Genomic DNA, 17,318 nt, shown 5'->3' on the forward strand with positions numbered 1-17,318 from the left:
AATAGACCACAACACAATAATACTAGGCGATTTTAACACACCTCTCTCACCACTGGATAGATCGTTCAAACAAAAATTGAATAAAGAAACCATAGATCTCAATAACACAATCAACAATTTAGACTTAACCAACTTATATAGAATATACCATCCAACAAAGAACGAATACACTTTCTTCTCAGCAGCAGATGGATTTTTCTCTAAAAGAGACCATGTTTTATGCCACAAAGCTAATGTTAGCAAATACAAGAAGATAGAGATACTATCTTGTACTCTATCAGATCATAATGAATTGAAATTAGAAATAAATGACAGAATAAAAAACAGAAACTTCTCCAATATCTGGAGATTAAATAATACACTATTATATGATGAATGGGTAACAGAAGACATCAGGAGGGAAATAAAAAAATTCTTAGAAGTAAACGAGAACAAAGACACATTATATCAATCTCTGGGACACTATGAAATCAGTACTTAGAGGAAGATTTATTTCATGGGGCCCATTCAACAAAAGAAGTAGAAATCAACAAATAAATGACTTAACACTACAGCTCAAAGCCCTAAAAAAAGAAGAGCAGACCAACACCAAAAGTAGTAGAAGACAGGAAATAGTTAAAATCAGAGCCGAAATCAACGAAATTGAAACAAAAGAAACGATCGGAAAAATTAACAAAATAAATAGTTGGTTCTTTGAAAAAATAAACAAAATCGATAAACCCTTAGGTACACTAACAAAGAGAAAGAGGGAGAAAACTCAAATTACTAAAATTCGGAATGAACAAGGAAATATCACAACAGACACGAGTGAAATACAAAACATAATTAGAAGCTATTTTGAAAATCTATACTCCAACGAAACAGAAAACCTCAAAGACTTCAACAAGTTTCTAGAGACATACGAATTACCTAAACTGAACAAGGAGGACATACACAACTTAAATAAAACAATTTCAAGCAATGAAATAGAAGAGGTCATCAAAAGCCTATCAACAAAGAAAAGTCCGGGACCAGATGGGTTCTCAGGCGAGTTCTACAAAACCTTTAAAGAAGAGCTCATTCCAATACTCCTCAAAGTATTCCATGAAATAGAAGAGGAGGGAACCCTCCCAAACTCATTCTATGAAGCCAATATCACACTGATACCTAAACCAGACAGAGAAACATGGAGGAAAGAAAATTTCAGACCAATATCCTTAATGAACATCAACGCAAAAATTTTCAACAAAATTTTAGCAAATCGCATACAAAAATATATTAAAAAGATATTGCATCTCTAGTAATAAGAGAAATGCAAATCAAAACTACCCTAAGATTTCATCTCACCCCAATTAGAATGGCGATTATCAAGAATATAAGCAACAATAGGCGTTGGCGAGGATGTGGGGAAAAAGGTACACTCATACATTGCTGGTGGGGTTGCAAACTAGTGCAGCCACTCTGGAAAGCAGTATGGAGATTCCTCAGAAAGCTTGGAATGGAACCACCATTTGACCCAGCTATCCCACTCCTTGGCCTATACCCAAAGGACTTAAAATCAGCATACTACAGAGATACATCCACATCAATGTTCACAGCTGCTCAATTCACCATAGCCAGATTGTGGAACCAACCCAGATGCCCTTCAGTTGATGAATGGATAAAGAAACTGTGGCATATATATACAATGGAATATTACTCCGCCATGAGGAATGACAAAATTATGGCATTCGCAGGCAAATGGATGAAATTGGAGGGTATCATGCTAAGTGAGATAAGCCAATCTCAAAAAACTAAAGGACGAATGATCTCGTTGATAAGCGGATGAGGACATACGGGGGGTGGGGGGTAGGAGGGGTTATTGTTAGGGTTAGGGTTAGGTTTAGGGTTAGGGATAAGGAGGGTGGTAAGAATGAGGAAGAAAGGACTGTATAGAGAGAAAAGAGGGGAGGGAGGGGAGGGGGAAAGGGGAAAAAATAACAAAATGAATCAAACAACATTGCCCTATGTAAATTTATGATTTTTAATTAAAATAAAAACTTAAAAAAAAAAAAAAAAAAAGATAATGCACCACGATCACGTGGGTTTTATCCCAGGGATGCAAGGTTGGTTCAACATCAGGAAATCAATAAATGTCATTCACCATATCAACAGACTAAAAGTTAAGAATCACATGATTATTTCAATACATGCAGAAAAAGCATTCAATAAAATACAGCACCCCTTCATGCTCAAAACACCAGAAAAAATTGGGGTAGTGGGAACATTCCTTAACATTGTAAAGGCCATCTACGCTAAGCCCATGGCCAATATCATTCTACATGGTGAAAAACTGAAAGCATTTCCCCTAAAAACTGGATCAAGGCAGGGATGCCCTCTTTCACCACTTCTATTCAACATCATTCTTGAGACTCTAGCCAGAGCAATTACACAAACCAAAGAAATTAAAGGAATATGAATTGGAAAAGAAGAACTCAAACTATCCCTGTTCGCTGATGACATGATTATATATCTAGAGGAACCTGGAAATTCCACCAAAAAACTCTTAGAACTCATAAGTGAATTCAATAAAGTAGCAGGTTACAAGATCAATGCTCATAAATCCAACGCATTTTTATACATAAGTGATGAACCTTCAGAAAGAGAAGTTAGGAAAACTACCCCATTCACAATAGCATCAAAAAAAAATAAAATACTTGAGAATCAATCTCACAAAAGAGGTGAAAGACCTCTACAAAGAGAACTACAGAACACTAAAGAAAGAAATTAAAGAAAACCCTAGAAGATGGAAAGATCTTCCATGTTCTTGGATAGGAAGAATTAATATTGTCAAAATGGCCATACTACCTGAAGTGCTATACAAATTCAATGCAATTCCAATTAAAATCCCAATGATGTACCTTACAGAAATAAGCAAGCAATTATGAAATTCATCTGGAAGAATAAGAAACCCAGAATAGCTAAAGCAATCCTCAGTAGAAAGAGCGAAGCTGGGGGTATTGCAATACCAGATCTTCAACTCTACTACAAAGCAATAGTAACAAAAACAGCATGGTATTGGTACCAAAATAGACAGGTAGATCAATGGTACAGAATGGAGGACATGGACACAAACCCAAATAAATACAATTTTCTCATACTAGACAAAGGGGCCAAAAATATGCAATGGAGAAAAGATAGCCTCTTCAACAAATGATGCTGAGAAACTGGAAAACCATATGCAGCAGAATGAAATTAAACCCCTATCTCTCACCATGCACAAGACTCACTCAAAATGGATTAAGGACCTCGGAATCAGACCACAGACCTTGCATCTTACAGAAGAAAAAGTAGGTCCAAACCTTCAACTTGTTGGGTTAGGATCAGACTCCCTTAACAGGACTCCCATAGCACAAGAAATAAAAGCAAGAATCAATAACTGGGATAGATTCAAACTAAAAAGCTTTCTCTCAGCAAAGAAAACTATCAGTAATGTGAAGAGAGAACCTACAGAGTGGGAGAATATCTTTTCCACTCATACCTCATATAGAGCGCTAATTTCCAGAATCTATAAAGAACTCAAAAAACTCTACACCAAGAATACAAATAATCCAATCAACAAATGGGCTAAGGAAATGAACAGACACTTCACAGAAGAAGATGTACAAGCAATCAACAGATATATGAAAAAATGTTCAACATCTCTAGTAATAAGAGAAATGCAAATCAAAACTACCCTAAGATTCCATCTCACCCCAATTAGAATGGCGATTATCAAGAACACAAGCAACAATAGGTGTTGGCGAGGATGTGGGGAAAAAGGTACACTCATACATTGCTTGTGGGGCTGCCAATTAGTACAGCCACTCTGGAAAGCAGTGTGGAGATTCCTCAGAAAGCTTGAAATGGATCCACCATTTGACCCAGCTATCCCACTCCTTGGCCTATACCCAAAGGACTTAAAATCAGCATACTACAGAGACACAGCCACATCAATGTTCATAGCTGCTCAATTCACCATAGCCAGATTGTGGAACCAACCCAGATGCCCTTCAGTTGATGAAAGAAACTGTGGCATATATATATATATATATATATATATATATATATATATATATATATATATATTATGGAATATTACTCTGCCATGAAGAATGATAAAATTATGGCATTTGCAGGCAAATGGATGAAACTGGAGGATATCATGCTAAGTCAGATAAGCCAATCCCAAAAAACTAAAGGACGAATGATCTCACTGATAAATGGATGAGGACATATAATGGGGGGTAGGAGGGGTTAGCGTTAGGGTTAGGGTTAGGTTTAGGTTTAGGGATAAGGAGGGTGGTAAGAACGGAGGAAGGAAGGACTGTATAGAGGGAAAAGAGGGGTGGGAGGGGTGGGGAGGAAAGGAAAAAAAATAACAATGAATCAAACAACATTGCCCTATGTAAATTTATGATTTTTAATTAAAAAAAAAGCATAATGTAAAAAAAATGAGAAAATCTATGTTATATGTATTTTACTACAACAACAATTTTAAATTAGAATATATTAAAAGAAATTTAGTAATCACCTATGCTCACATAGCTATTCTTTTTATCACTACCTTTATCAATCAGATCTAAGAAATAAGCATCTTTAAAATATTTTGTGGGCATTTTCTAATTTAAACCTAATTGCAACACACTGAGAGATGAAATACTTACCAATATCAAAAAGCTAGAAAGGTATGCAATGGAGTTAAATTCCAAGTTTGATTGTAGAAAGCTGCCCTACATATTGTCCTCCTGTCAGTTTGTCTCAGACAGAACAGAGACCAACAAAATTTCAAGCTTAGGGACAGGGGCTATTTCATATAATGATAAGCACCACAAACCTTTTCGGTGCAATCAGAGACCTCTTGAAAAGTTGGTAAAAGTTCCAGGTGCTATCACTGAGTATAGAGCACTGCCAGTTGTTTTGCAAACAAACACAAGTAGATGCACATATTGCAAATACAATAGGTTACTTTAACTCAAAGGATGGGGTACAGAAGTGGAACTCAAGGATATGGAAAGCTTGGCTCTCCCAAAGCACCCAAATGGCCTTCATTATATCAGCCTAAGAAGTCTTGGAAATTGGGCTAGGGTTGTAGCTCAGTGGTTAAGGCACTCGCCTGGGTTTGATCCTTCGCACCACCACATTAAAAATAAATAAAGGCAGTGTGCCCATCTATGACTAAAAATATTTTTAAAAACATACCAATTAGAAAATAGAAATTATCAGACTGGATTAAATCAGCAGGACCCAACCATTTGAATCATTTTAAATTTGAAACTGATTAAAAATAAACAGAAAAAAAATGTATGATGTTAATACTAATTTAAATAAAACTAAAATATTAACATTAACACCAGAAAAAAAGTAAACTTCAGAACAAGGAATATTATCAGAGATAAATAAGAACAATTAAATTACATAATGATAAAGGGTTCAATCAAGAAGAAAACATTAATCTTAAATATTTATGTACTTGTCAACACAACTTGTCACAACTTGTCAAAACTATATGAATCTAAAACTTCATGGGCTGAGGATATAGCTGAGTGGTATGGCACATGCACTCAGGATGCACTGAGGCCCTGCATTAAATCCCCAGTCAACACCAATACACAAAGTCATTCTTAGAAGCTGAAAAACATGGATGAATTCACATTTTCATTGGAGATGTCAAAAATCCTCTCTCAGAAATTAAAAGTAAACAGAATTCAGTAAAATCATAGAAGACTTAAACAATGGAACCAATACACATGATCCAATTGACATGTATAGACTATTCCATCCAAAAATAGCAAAACAGCTTCTTTTCAAGAGTGCATAGAATGTTCTCACAGACAGACCACATTCTGAGCCATAAAACAAACCTTGGCAAATTTAAAACATACAAAGAATGTTCCTAACAACAAAGAAATTAATCTACAAAAAAATAACAAAAAGATACCTAGAAAATCCCCCAAACATTAAAAAATTAAAAATAATAACCCCAAATATCTATGGGCCAAAGAGTAAATCACAAGGCAAATTAGAACATAATTTTAATTGAATTTAAGTTAAAATAAAACATAAAAACTTGTGAAACTTTACCTAGAGGTAAATACATAGTATTAAATGATTATAAAAGAAGAAAGTCCTGATCCAGTGTAGTGGTATGTGCCTATAATCCTGGCAATTTGGAAGGCTGAGATATGAGAATCAAAAGTTCAAGGCCAGCCTCAGCAACTTAGTGAGCAAGACCTGTCTCCAAAAAGGGGGTTGGGGATAGCGATATAGCTCCGTGATAACAGGACCCTGTGTGGAGAAGGAAGGAAGGAGAAGTAACAAAGAAGGATATGACAGACAAGGATATGACAAAGAAGGAGAAAGAGAAGAGGAGGAGGAGGAGGACAAAGAGGAAGGAAAAAGAGGAGAAAGAGGAGGAACCTCTAGGGGACAAACCATATCTAAATTATAACATTCCCCAGTCAAAAGACACAGACTAGCAAAATGGACTATATTCTATCCACAAGAAACTCACTTTAGATATAAGGACATGCATAGGTTGAAAGTGAAAGGACACAAAAATAAAGTCCATGCAAATAGTAACCAAAAGAGAGCTGTGGGGCTGTATCACTATCAGACAAGACAGACGTTAAGTCAAAAACTATTACAAAACAAAGAAAAACATTTCACAGCAATAAAATAATCAATTTACCAGGAAGATATAACAGTTATAATGTTCACCAAACATCAGAGCAGCTAAATATATTCAACAAACATTCAAAGAATTAGAAGTAGAAATAGCTCTATAGTAACAGGAGGTTTCAATATCATACTTAAAATAATGAGTCAGACAAAATACCAGTAAGAACATAAAGAACTTAACAACATAAATCAATGGGACTTAACAGACATATAAATAACTCTTCACCCAACTAAGGCAGAATACGAATTTTTTTTTTTTTTTTTTTTTTTTTTGTGGTATTGGGAATTGAACCAAGGGGCACTTAACCACTGAGCCACATCCCCAGTCCTTTTTGTTATTTTTTATTTTGAGACAGGGCCTCACTAAGTTGCTCAGGTCCTTGCTAAATTGCTAAGACTGGCCTCAAACTTGCAATCTTCCTGCCTCAGCCTCCCAAGTCACTGGGATTACAGTCATATGCCGCCACCCCTAGAAGAACACAAATTTTCATGAAGTGTACAAATAATATTCTCCAAGATTAAACATGTTAGGACATTAAACAAGTCTTGAAATTTTTTAAATTAAAATTATACTAAGCATATTTTCTGATCACAATGGGATGAAATTAAAATAGAAATATTAGAAATATAATTAATAAAATAAAAATGACACAAATATATTTTAAATAAATGATAAGAAAATAGTAAAATCAACTAGAAAATGATATAAGAAAAAATGGAAAATCCACAAATTTTGAAAATTAAACAACACATATTAAAAAACCAAATGGGTCAAAGAAGAAATCACAAGGCAAATTATAAAATAGTTTGAGACAAATAAAAATGAAAACACATATACCAAAATTTATGGCACGTAATGAGAGCAATGCTAAGAGGGAAATTTACAGCTGTAAATGCTTACATTTCAAAAGACCAACCTCAGAGTAGAGGAAGCAGACCCAGGGAAGGAGAAGGGAATGGAAAAGGGAGGTAATGGGGAACAGAACAAATTATGTTTAATGCATGTCACAATGAATCCCACTATTATAATGTACCAATAAAAATTTTAAAAGTAAATAAAAAGATGAATCTCAAATTAGCAACCCCCTCTTTACACTTTAAGAAACTAGGGATAAAAAGAATAAATCAAACTCAAAACTAGCAGAAGAAAGAAAGGAATAATTATTAGAGATAAACAAAATAGAGACTCAACAAAACTAAAGAGTTTGTTCTTCAAAAAGATCAACTCATAGACAAATCTTTACAGTTAGACTGAAGAAGAGACAACTCAAACATCTAAAATCATAATAAAACAGGGACCACCACTACCAATCTTACAGAGATAAATAAAGCTTTAAAAGAGTACTATGAGCACCTGTACCCCAGCAAATTTGAAAACTTAGATGAAACGGACAAATTTCTAGAAACACACAACCTACCTAGGTTGAATCATAAAGAAACAGAAAATCTGAAGAGACCCATTAGCTATTAAAGATGTTAAATTAGTAATCACAAACTTCCAAAACAAAGCCCAAAAAAGAAGGCTTCACTAGGGAATTGTACCAAATATTTAGAGAATTAAAACCAATCGTCCCCCAAACTCCATCAAAGTTGAAAAGGAAGGAACATTTTATCAGGCTAACATCACCTGGACACCAAAACCTGACAAAAACATTACAAGAAAACTACAGGTAAATATTGATTTAAAAAAAAAAAAAAAAAAAAAAAAGCTTGAAAGATGAGGAAAAAGGCAAAAATGCCTGCTTTCACCACTTCTATTCAATATAGTATCAGAAGTACTACCTAGGACAATTTAGCAAGAAAAACAAATAAAATACATCCAAACCAGAAAGGAAGAAGTATAATTCTATTCACAGATGACATGCTTTTATATGTAAGAAACACTAAAGATTTCACAAAAGAAGAAAAAGAACTTGTAAATTAATTAAATTATAAAACACACAAAAATTGTAGCTTATCTATGCACTCTTAACAACCTAAATAGAAAATTAAGAAAACAATTCTATTTATACTAGCATCAAAAAGAATAAAACACGTAGGAAAAAGTTTACCCAGGGAGGCAAAAGACTTTAACACTGAAAATTACAAAATAGCAAAAGAAATTAAAGAAGACACAAATAAGTGGAAAGACATCCTGTGTTCATGGGTTAGATGTCAATACTATCCAAACCGATCTAAAGAGTCAATACAATTTCTATCAAGAGTCCAACAACAGTATTTATAGAAATAGAAAAATCAATTCTAAAATTCAGATGGAATTTCAAGGGACCCTAAATAGTTAAAATTATCTTGAAAAGGAAGAACAAAATTGGAGGTCTCATACATGCTATCACTTGGATGAACTCTGAAAAAATTATGCTAAATGAAAAAGGACACAAAAGGGTAAATACTGTTTGATTCTACTTATATGAGGTAACTAAAGTAGTAAAGATTTCAGGATACAGAAAGCAGCATGCCTGGGGCTGAGGAGATTGAGCAATGGGAAACAACTGGGGAATAACTGACCATGGAGTGTAGATTTGGGAAGAAACATTCCTGGAAATAGATGGTGGTGACGGCTGCATCACAATGTGAATGTACTTATTGCCACTGAACTATAGAGTTAAAGTGATTAAAATGGTAAATTTTATGGAGTATTTTGTCACTAGAGAAAAGTAGATTAGAAAAAAAATCAATGGTGATAAAATATTGTCAAGTACGTGGTTAAACTAATAAGATGGCAGGAAAAATTGGCATAACCCCTTTGAAAATACTGTACTTGAATTAACTTCAAGTACAGATTTTTAGTTTTTTTCTCAATAATCCTTTTTTAAAAAGTAGTTTGAAATGCAATACAAATTAAGCTTAAAATAAAAATAAAGATGTTGTTTTTTAAAGCACCATTTATAATAGCACCCAAAACCATGAAATATGTAAAAAAAAAAAAATAACAGAATATGAGTAATATGTACATTGTGGTAGCTAGAAAACAATAACAAGGAAAGTCAAAAGGTCTAAATAAATAGAAAATTATCATGTACAGGAACAAGAAGACTCAACATTGTAAAGATGTCAGTTCTCCCCTTATCAATCTATATATTCAACACAATCATCTCAGTCACAGAAGCTTTTAACTTTTTTTTGAAGTTGAAAAGCTCATTCTAGCATTTATATGGAAACACAAATGAGAACAGTCAAATGCTTTCAAAAAAGATCTGAGAGACTCATTCTCTGATGGTCTAAATCTACTATAAAGTTACCATGATTATGATGGGGAGTACTAGTGGAAAAAATAAATGTACAGACTAATGAAACAGAATGCCCCAAAATAAACCAACACTGATACAGTAATTGATTTTCACTGAAGATGAAAAGATTTGAGCAACTCAATGGAGACAGAGTAGTCTTTTCAATATATGATGCTAAAACAACTGAATACTCATATGCAAAGAAAAAAACCTCAATCATATTCTTATACCATACAAAAAAACTAACCCAAGAGCAATTATAGGTCTAAATGTAAAACTTATAACTATAAATTTTTTTTGGTACCATGGATTGAACCCAGGGGCACTGTACCACTGAGACACATCCTCACCTGTTTTATATATATATACACACATATATACACATATATATATTATATATGTTTTATTTTAACATAAAATATATATTTATATTTTATATATAAAACATATATTATTTTTTAAAAATAATTTAGAGACTGGGTCTCACTGAGTTGCTCAATAAGTTACTGAAGTTGGTTTTAAACTCAAGATCCTCCTGTCTTAGCCTCCTGAGTCACTGGGATTACAGGTATGCACTATATAACTACAAAATTTGAAAAGAAAACATGACAAAAGGGCTGGTGGTGTAGCATAATCAGTGGTAGAGTACTTACTTGCCCAGTGTGTGTGAGGCCCTGGGATAGATCCCCTAGTGTTGTTTAAAACAAAACAAAAAAAAAGCAGCAGGTGGGGGTTGGGGGCAAAAATCTCAAAATCTTTGCAACTTTCAATTACATACACATGAAGCAGAGTTCAAAAGAAAAGTTTAACTGAACTTCATCAAAATCCCAAACTTCTCTCCAAAAGACAGTGTTAAATAGCAAGAATGCGAAGCAATTATAAATCTTTTACATTACTGGCAGAAATGCAAAATTCCACCACAAATTGCTGCTAGATATGCACTTAGGAAATGAGCTTGACAGTTTGTTACAAAGAAATATGTATCATATGACCTAGCAGTCCCACTCCTCAGTAATTACTCCAAAGGATTGTATATGTGCATACACACAATATATAAATATTTTCAGGAACTTCAATCACAAATGCCAAAATTGGAAACAACTCAAATATGCAACTGGTGAATAAAATTAAGGTACATTCATATAATGGAATATACTGATACATTCAACAACATATATGAATCTCAAGTGCATTATGCTAAAACTACATACTACATACCTTCAACTGTTTGACATTCTGGAAAAGGTAAAGCTCTATCAAACGAAAATAGGTCAATGAGTAACTACCAGGGACTAGGAGTAGTAGGAGGGTATTGACTATAAAAGCACATGAGGGAACCCTTTAGGTGATGGAAATGTTTTCTTATCTCCATTGTGGTGGTTTTATATAACTGCATGTATTTATCAAAATTCATACCGTATACCTAAAACTGACATACCTCAAAAATGCAAATTTTATTATGTATTATACCTCAAAAAATCCGACCTTATGCCAGTACTTCAAAAATCTGACTTTTTAGAAGAAAATTATTATAAGGTTAGTCCTAAGCCTAAAACCACATGTTGACATTGACTTTTTGCTTTAATAGCATCAAGTTCTGAAAACTTAAAATCATGAAATCTTTTGTTGCAAAATGACTCACAGCTCCCTTGGTATTTTGCCAGATGAGTATAAGCTTATTGAGGAATATTAAAATTCCAGAACTCTTTCAATTGAATTCATATAACATCATCTCATTTTCTTAAATTACTGAGGTTCTGTTTACTCTAGGAAAGTAAACTACAAATCCAAATTTAATTTCAGAAACTGAAAAGGGATTTTGTCATTCTCAGTTTTTTTCTTTAGAAGCACTTCCAACATGCATTGGAAAGTTCATACTACACATATGATTCTATGAATCCAGTATCCTTTGAATATATAATTTAACCTGAATGGCCAATAGTTTTATAACATCATCAATAACTGATGCTGCAAGACCATGAATAGAAAGATTTACATCTTTCATATAGCCAAACATCCCCCACACTGATCATCAATAAATTCCTCCAGGTAAAATCATATAAGGAGGATTTTGTTCCCTCTCAAAAATAGTAAACATCTCCTCAAGGATTAAGCCAAGGATTTAAGCATTGTCCTTTGGAATATCAGAAAAAAATATGCATAAAGAAGAATTTAACATTTTGCACCCATTTTTAATAAACATTTGGAAAAGATAATAATTTAAAACCTTGATTCTAATATACTGGAGTTTTATATCAGCAGATGAGACTTCTTGTAGAATTACTGGCTGTGTCTTAGCACTAATGAATGCCATGTGCCGAAACAGACAACAATACTCGCTTTACTAAAGCTGCAAAACCAAGTCTTGCCAAGCACCTCAGGTGCTCCATCAGTGGACACAGTATGAAATTTTGCAAAGCAAAATCCCTTTTTAATATTGCAATGATATCAGTTTCCAACTTTCCCCCAAAAAAGGGGTTCACAGCAAAAGTATTCTTTAATGATGTCAACATGCAAATAAAATGAAAATCAGATACTAGCTGCGCTAAGCAGCATTGGTATTTTTATCCTGTTGAAAGTTACAGGAAAGTCACTGCTGATTCATCTATGAATTCTAGCCAAATGTAAAAAAAAAAAAAAAAAATGTCCACAGTTCTAATGCAAATGATGTAATCTGACAGAGGCACTGCTTCAATTTTCTTTCTCTGATCTAAAACAAACTAGCTCAATAATGTTCAAGATTCTCACTTTCACCAAAGTATCTTCAATTATATGTTGCTTCTGTGGCTGGGTAGTACAATAATCAAATAAATAGGATGCCTTAACATGAAGCTTTGTTTACCTAATCCAGATTCCAACATTTTCCATTTAAGCTTTCCTCTAATTAAAGAACCATATTTTTCCAATGGCTAGTAAGAACTGACAGAACTTCACATACACAGGTGGGAATAAATACAAAACAAGAGAAACATAAGGTATAACAACTTTTTTTACCCATATTCAACCTAAATTATGTTGAATTCATTGGTCTATAATCATAACAGGGCATAGCTTCTTTCTTTCTTACCAGGCATTTAATTCAGATATCTATCATAATATAGTGACAATGATAATTATATATTATCTGAACAGGTACAACAGCATCCCACATCACTCCATTCTCATTGGCAGGATATACCTTAACATATTTTGACAAATACAAAAATGTTTGTAATCCCTAGTATTACAAAAAAAAAAAAAAAGAAAAGAAAAGAAAAAACGCTAGGAAACAGAATCACTTCCATTTGGTGTTCCTAATAAAGTACTAGGCGTGAAAGGAAGAGTAAAGAAATTAGCAGAGAAAGAACATGGAGATCCTTACACACTGTATTAAGGAACTTGAACTGTATCCTATACGTGATGGGCAGTGATGTGTTAAGTAAGCAAAGGACACAGTCATGCTGCACTCTGGACAGATTTCTCATGGCTTTGAAAGCCATGAGGAAGACCAAGAATAGCTAACATGGACTGAGCACTCACCATGCGGCAGCAGTGTGCTATTGAGCACTTCAGCTGTCCTAACTTATCCCCCCACTACCACAACTCCAAGGGTGATACATTATTTTACATAAAATAAACTTTACATTTTAAGTCACTTTTTGAGTACTTGCCCACATCACAAGAGAAGGGATTCAAAACAATTCTTATCCATGAACCTTAGGCCTTTAATCTTAAGAAATAGCAGAGGCTAAAGGCTGATAAATTCATAAGGAAACTTATCCCATATAAGAGACATTTAGGGCAATGTTAGCTGGGATGGAGAAGAAGGAACAGACTCCAGAAATATTAACAAGTTTTAAAAATTATCAAAATCACATGATTTGGTCTTAAAAAGGAATGAAATTCTGGCACTTTCAACATGATAACCATGAAAACATTATGCTAAGTAAGCCAGTCACAAAAGGACAAACATCACATGATTCTGTTTATAAGGAACCTAGAATAGTCAAATTCATACAGATGAAAAATAAACAGAAGTTATATGAAGCTAAATCAAAAGTTGTCAGGAATATATTTCATGAAACAGTAAGAATATTAAGACTGCATAGATCCTTAAGATAGCTGGGAATCTACAGCACAGGAAACAAGTAAACAAGTACTACTAATTTTAACTTGCTTTAAGCTACTTACAACAAAGTAAAACCACTCATAATTTTTTTCAAAATTAGATCAGCATAAATTTTCCCATATTGCTAAATATTTAAAGGTATTCTATAATAAATAAGGAAGCATTTTATAAGGTAAATACTCTTGTATATTTGGATTTCATGTTTTGGATATAGACCTACTTTAAAACTAACAGACAAGTGATATGAAAAGTTACCCAATATATAACAATCATAAAGCATAATAGCACTAATCTGAAACTTTCTATGATAGCAGAAGCTTTAAGTTCTCTACATACATCAGCTTTGATAATTCTAAAAATTATGAGATTGGTATTATGCCTGGTTTACAGACTATGACTGAATTTCAGAGAGTAACATTACATAGTGCTTATAAACAGTGAATCGGGAATTTGAACTTTTTGCAGCTTCAAAGCATCAGTACCTCCTAAATAATTCTTGATTAATACACAGTAACTAATCTATTTTCCTCTATCAGAAAAAGTACATGATGATATCTAATGCCTAAAAATAGAATACATTCTTGACTCATCACACCAAAAATCTGCAAAATTCAAACAGAATATCAGAAAATAAAATGCCTCCAAAAATACTAAGTGATGAAAACACACATATTTTAAATTTACAGCTATTTTTTACTTCCAAATCAAATGCTTCATAATTATTAGATTAGCTAAAACTCAACTCCAAAATTTCATGTTTCACGTGGGAAATGTCATGAAAAAAACTAAAAAATAAACATTTAATACTTTATATCAAAACTAAAAATAAATCTGCTAAAAGATTCTAAACAGGTTTCATCAAACATCAGAAATATTCTATAATGGGCCAAATATTTTCTGATAGTCATCAGTCACATGAAACTCCCAAAACAGTTTGACACACTCTCTTCATGGTCCTTCGCTATACCCTATCTTTCCCCTACCTAGAAAACTTAAAATATTCTGAAAAATAAAATGTTCAGATGGCAGTCACTACAGCTTTATACAGTGGTTCTAGAGGATGATAAAACTATTAACTAGAGCATAAAACTTTGTCACATGATACTAAAATAATAAATGGAATTAGCAATAATTCCATTGTGGAGTTTACATTTTTAAAAAATGCAATGGTTTTATAATCCAAAATTCTCCACGAATCTTTCTTTTACCACTATGAATTTCTTGGAAGTGATTACCTCACACCAATTTTCACATGGAAAGTTAATTAGAAACTTTAATGATTTGAATTCCAAAAATAAATTAAGTAAAACTAGTATTTCAACAGGCAGAAAGAAACAAAATTACTAGCAAGATAATTCCTTGTGCAGGGAAAATTTTCATATGCAAGTTCAAGAAAATTAGGTAAAATAGGAAAAAAATAGGATGGCTTTTATACATTGACAATGAATTAATCTCAAAATATTCATTAAATCACTGGGACAGATTTCTGGGCCTTTTAAATTTTATCTGTAAACCAAAAAAAAACAGGGAAAAAAAAAGAAAACAAAAAAGAAAAAACAATTCTCACAATCTTATGGACAGGGTAAAATGGTTTACCTCAAAACAAGTGCATGTTCTTTAAAGAAATATTCTGATTCATCAATTGAAACAAGAAGTTAAGAAATGCTGAGTATGAACGCTTTAAGAACTGATTGTTACACTTAAAACTATAAAGAAATAATTTTATGAAAGGAGAAATACTGGGGAATGATTTTGACCAAATTATATGGTTATATTTTGTGCCTGTACAAATATCTAACAATGAATCCCACCATTATGTATGAGATATATAATTCTGATTAGTCTTACAGTTTTAAAAGAATTCAGAAAGTCTAATCACTGGCCACTTTCAGTTCCCTAATATCAAGAAGCTGAACAAAGAACTATACCTTCTCAGAAACAGGTAGGCTGCTGGGTTCCTCTACTTTTCTAGGTTGTTTTACAGAATCACATCCATACATTCTTTTTTTAAGAACATGAAGCTGTCCATCAGTCATGTGGTGGAAAGTCACCTGAGGGCCCAATGAGAGAGGCCCACCATGAAGATTCTGAGTCATGCTAGCTGAAACATTGAGCACTGGCTCCACATTAGAATCTGTCTGCAAAACCTGTGGAGGAAATACAACACCTGGAAGACTGATGTACTGAGAGTTTTCCTGCTGCCTCAACAAAGCTTCAGACATGATTTTATGCTCATGTCCAGGAGGTACAAGTATATCACTAGTGGCATTTTTTAAGGGCTTCCTATCCACTGGCCCAGAATGTAGAATTGTGGGTTGTTGCAGCATAGTTTCCATTCTTTGTGATTTATTAGAAGTTGCTTGAAGGGAACAAGGGTTCAATTGTGAAACACTGGTCTGTATCATTGAAGGATGCCCAAATTGTTGAAAAACTTGTTGAACTGGATGCTGAAGAATACTTGCTCGTCCAGAAGTCTGTGTAACCATAATTGGTACATTAACTTTATAAAGGTGACCTTAAAAATGAGAAAACAAAACTTTAAGTATTATTAGAATTCTAGCACTAGAAGCAAAATTCTAATTTCCTATTAAAAAAAAAAAAAACTCACCCCTAACAGATTGAGAAGAAATCTATCAATAAGGTATTGATAGTGGTTATCTCTAGGAATTTCTTTTATTCAGACTTTTTACAAGAAATATGTATTAATGTAGTTTTTAAATTTCATTTTGCTTTAACTCTTTTTCCCACTATTACTTATGTGACACACTCTGAGATACACATAGGCCACCAATATTTTATCCAAGACCCTCTCCTATTGCTTGCTAATCTTATCAGTCTAATGGAAATTTAACATAGAATCATGTAAAAGTATTTCATGCACTTGAGATACTATTACAAGTTATTAAGACTATCCAAAAAGAGAGTTTAATAATTTTAAAAGTTATCAAATTTCTTCCCCCTCTTCCCTTTAAACTACAACTAAACAGGAGAGAAACTGAATTGTTTTTAAGCATTGAGTTAGATGTTTTACTTAAACTTTATAACACCCAAAGAATAAGTCTGATACTGTTTCAAATCAAAAGAAAATCTGAAAAGCAAAGGTTGGATAACCTCCAAATTTATGGATGTTCTTTCTACTAGAGCATGCAATCTCCAATCTCAAAAGGAGGCAAAGGTTGATCAACCTAATCTTTAATTTTCCTTGATTAGAGTTACCAGGAACACAGATACATCCTTCTGTTTATATTTGCTAAAATTTAGATAACTGACTTGAATTAGAGAAAACAGATACAAAGCATCTTACA

General features: G+C 33.2%; 1 protein-coding gene across 4 annotated transcripts in view; it reads right to left on the bottom strand.

Moving 5' to 3' along the window:
* Nucleotides 1-17,318, bottom strand: part of GTF2A1L (general transcription factor IIA subunit 1 like) — a 121,603-nt gene that overhangs the window by 19,003 nt on the left and 85,282 nt on the right. For all 4 annotated transcript variants that reach the window (XM_079111630.1, XM_079111632.1, XM_079111633.1 and 1 more), the window contains one exon: nt 15,942-16,528. In XM_079111630.1, coding sequence (XP_078967756.1) covers nt 15,942-16,528 — 587 coding nt within the window. The remainder of the gene's footprint in view (nt 1-15,941; nt 16,529-17,318) is intronic.

This window comes from Sciurus vulgaris (genome assembly GCF_902686455.1).
Source record: "Sciurus vulgaris genome assembly, chromosome: 14".
NCBI classification, from domain to species: domain Eukaryota; kingdom Metazoa; phylum Chordata; class Mammalia; order Rodentia; family Sciuridae; genus Sciurus; species Sciurus vulgaris.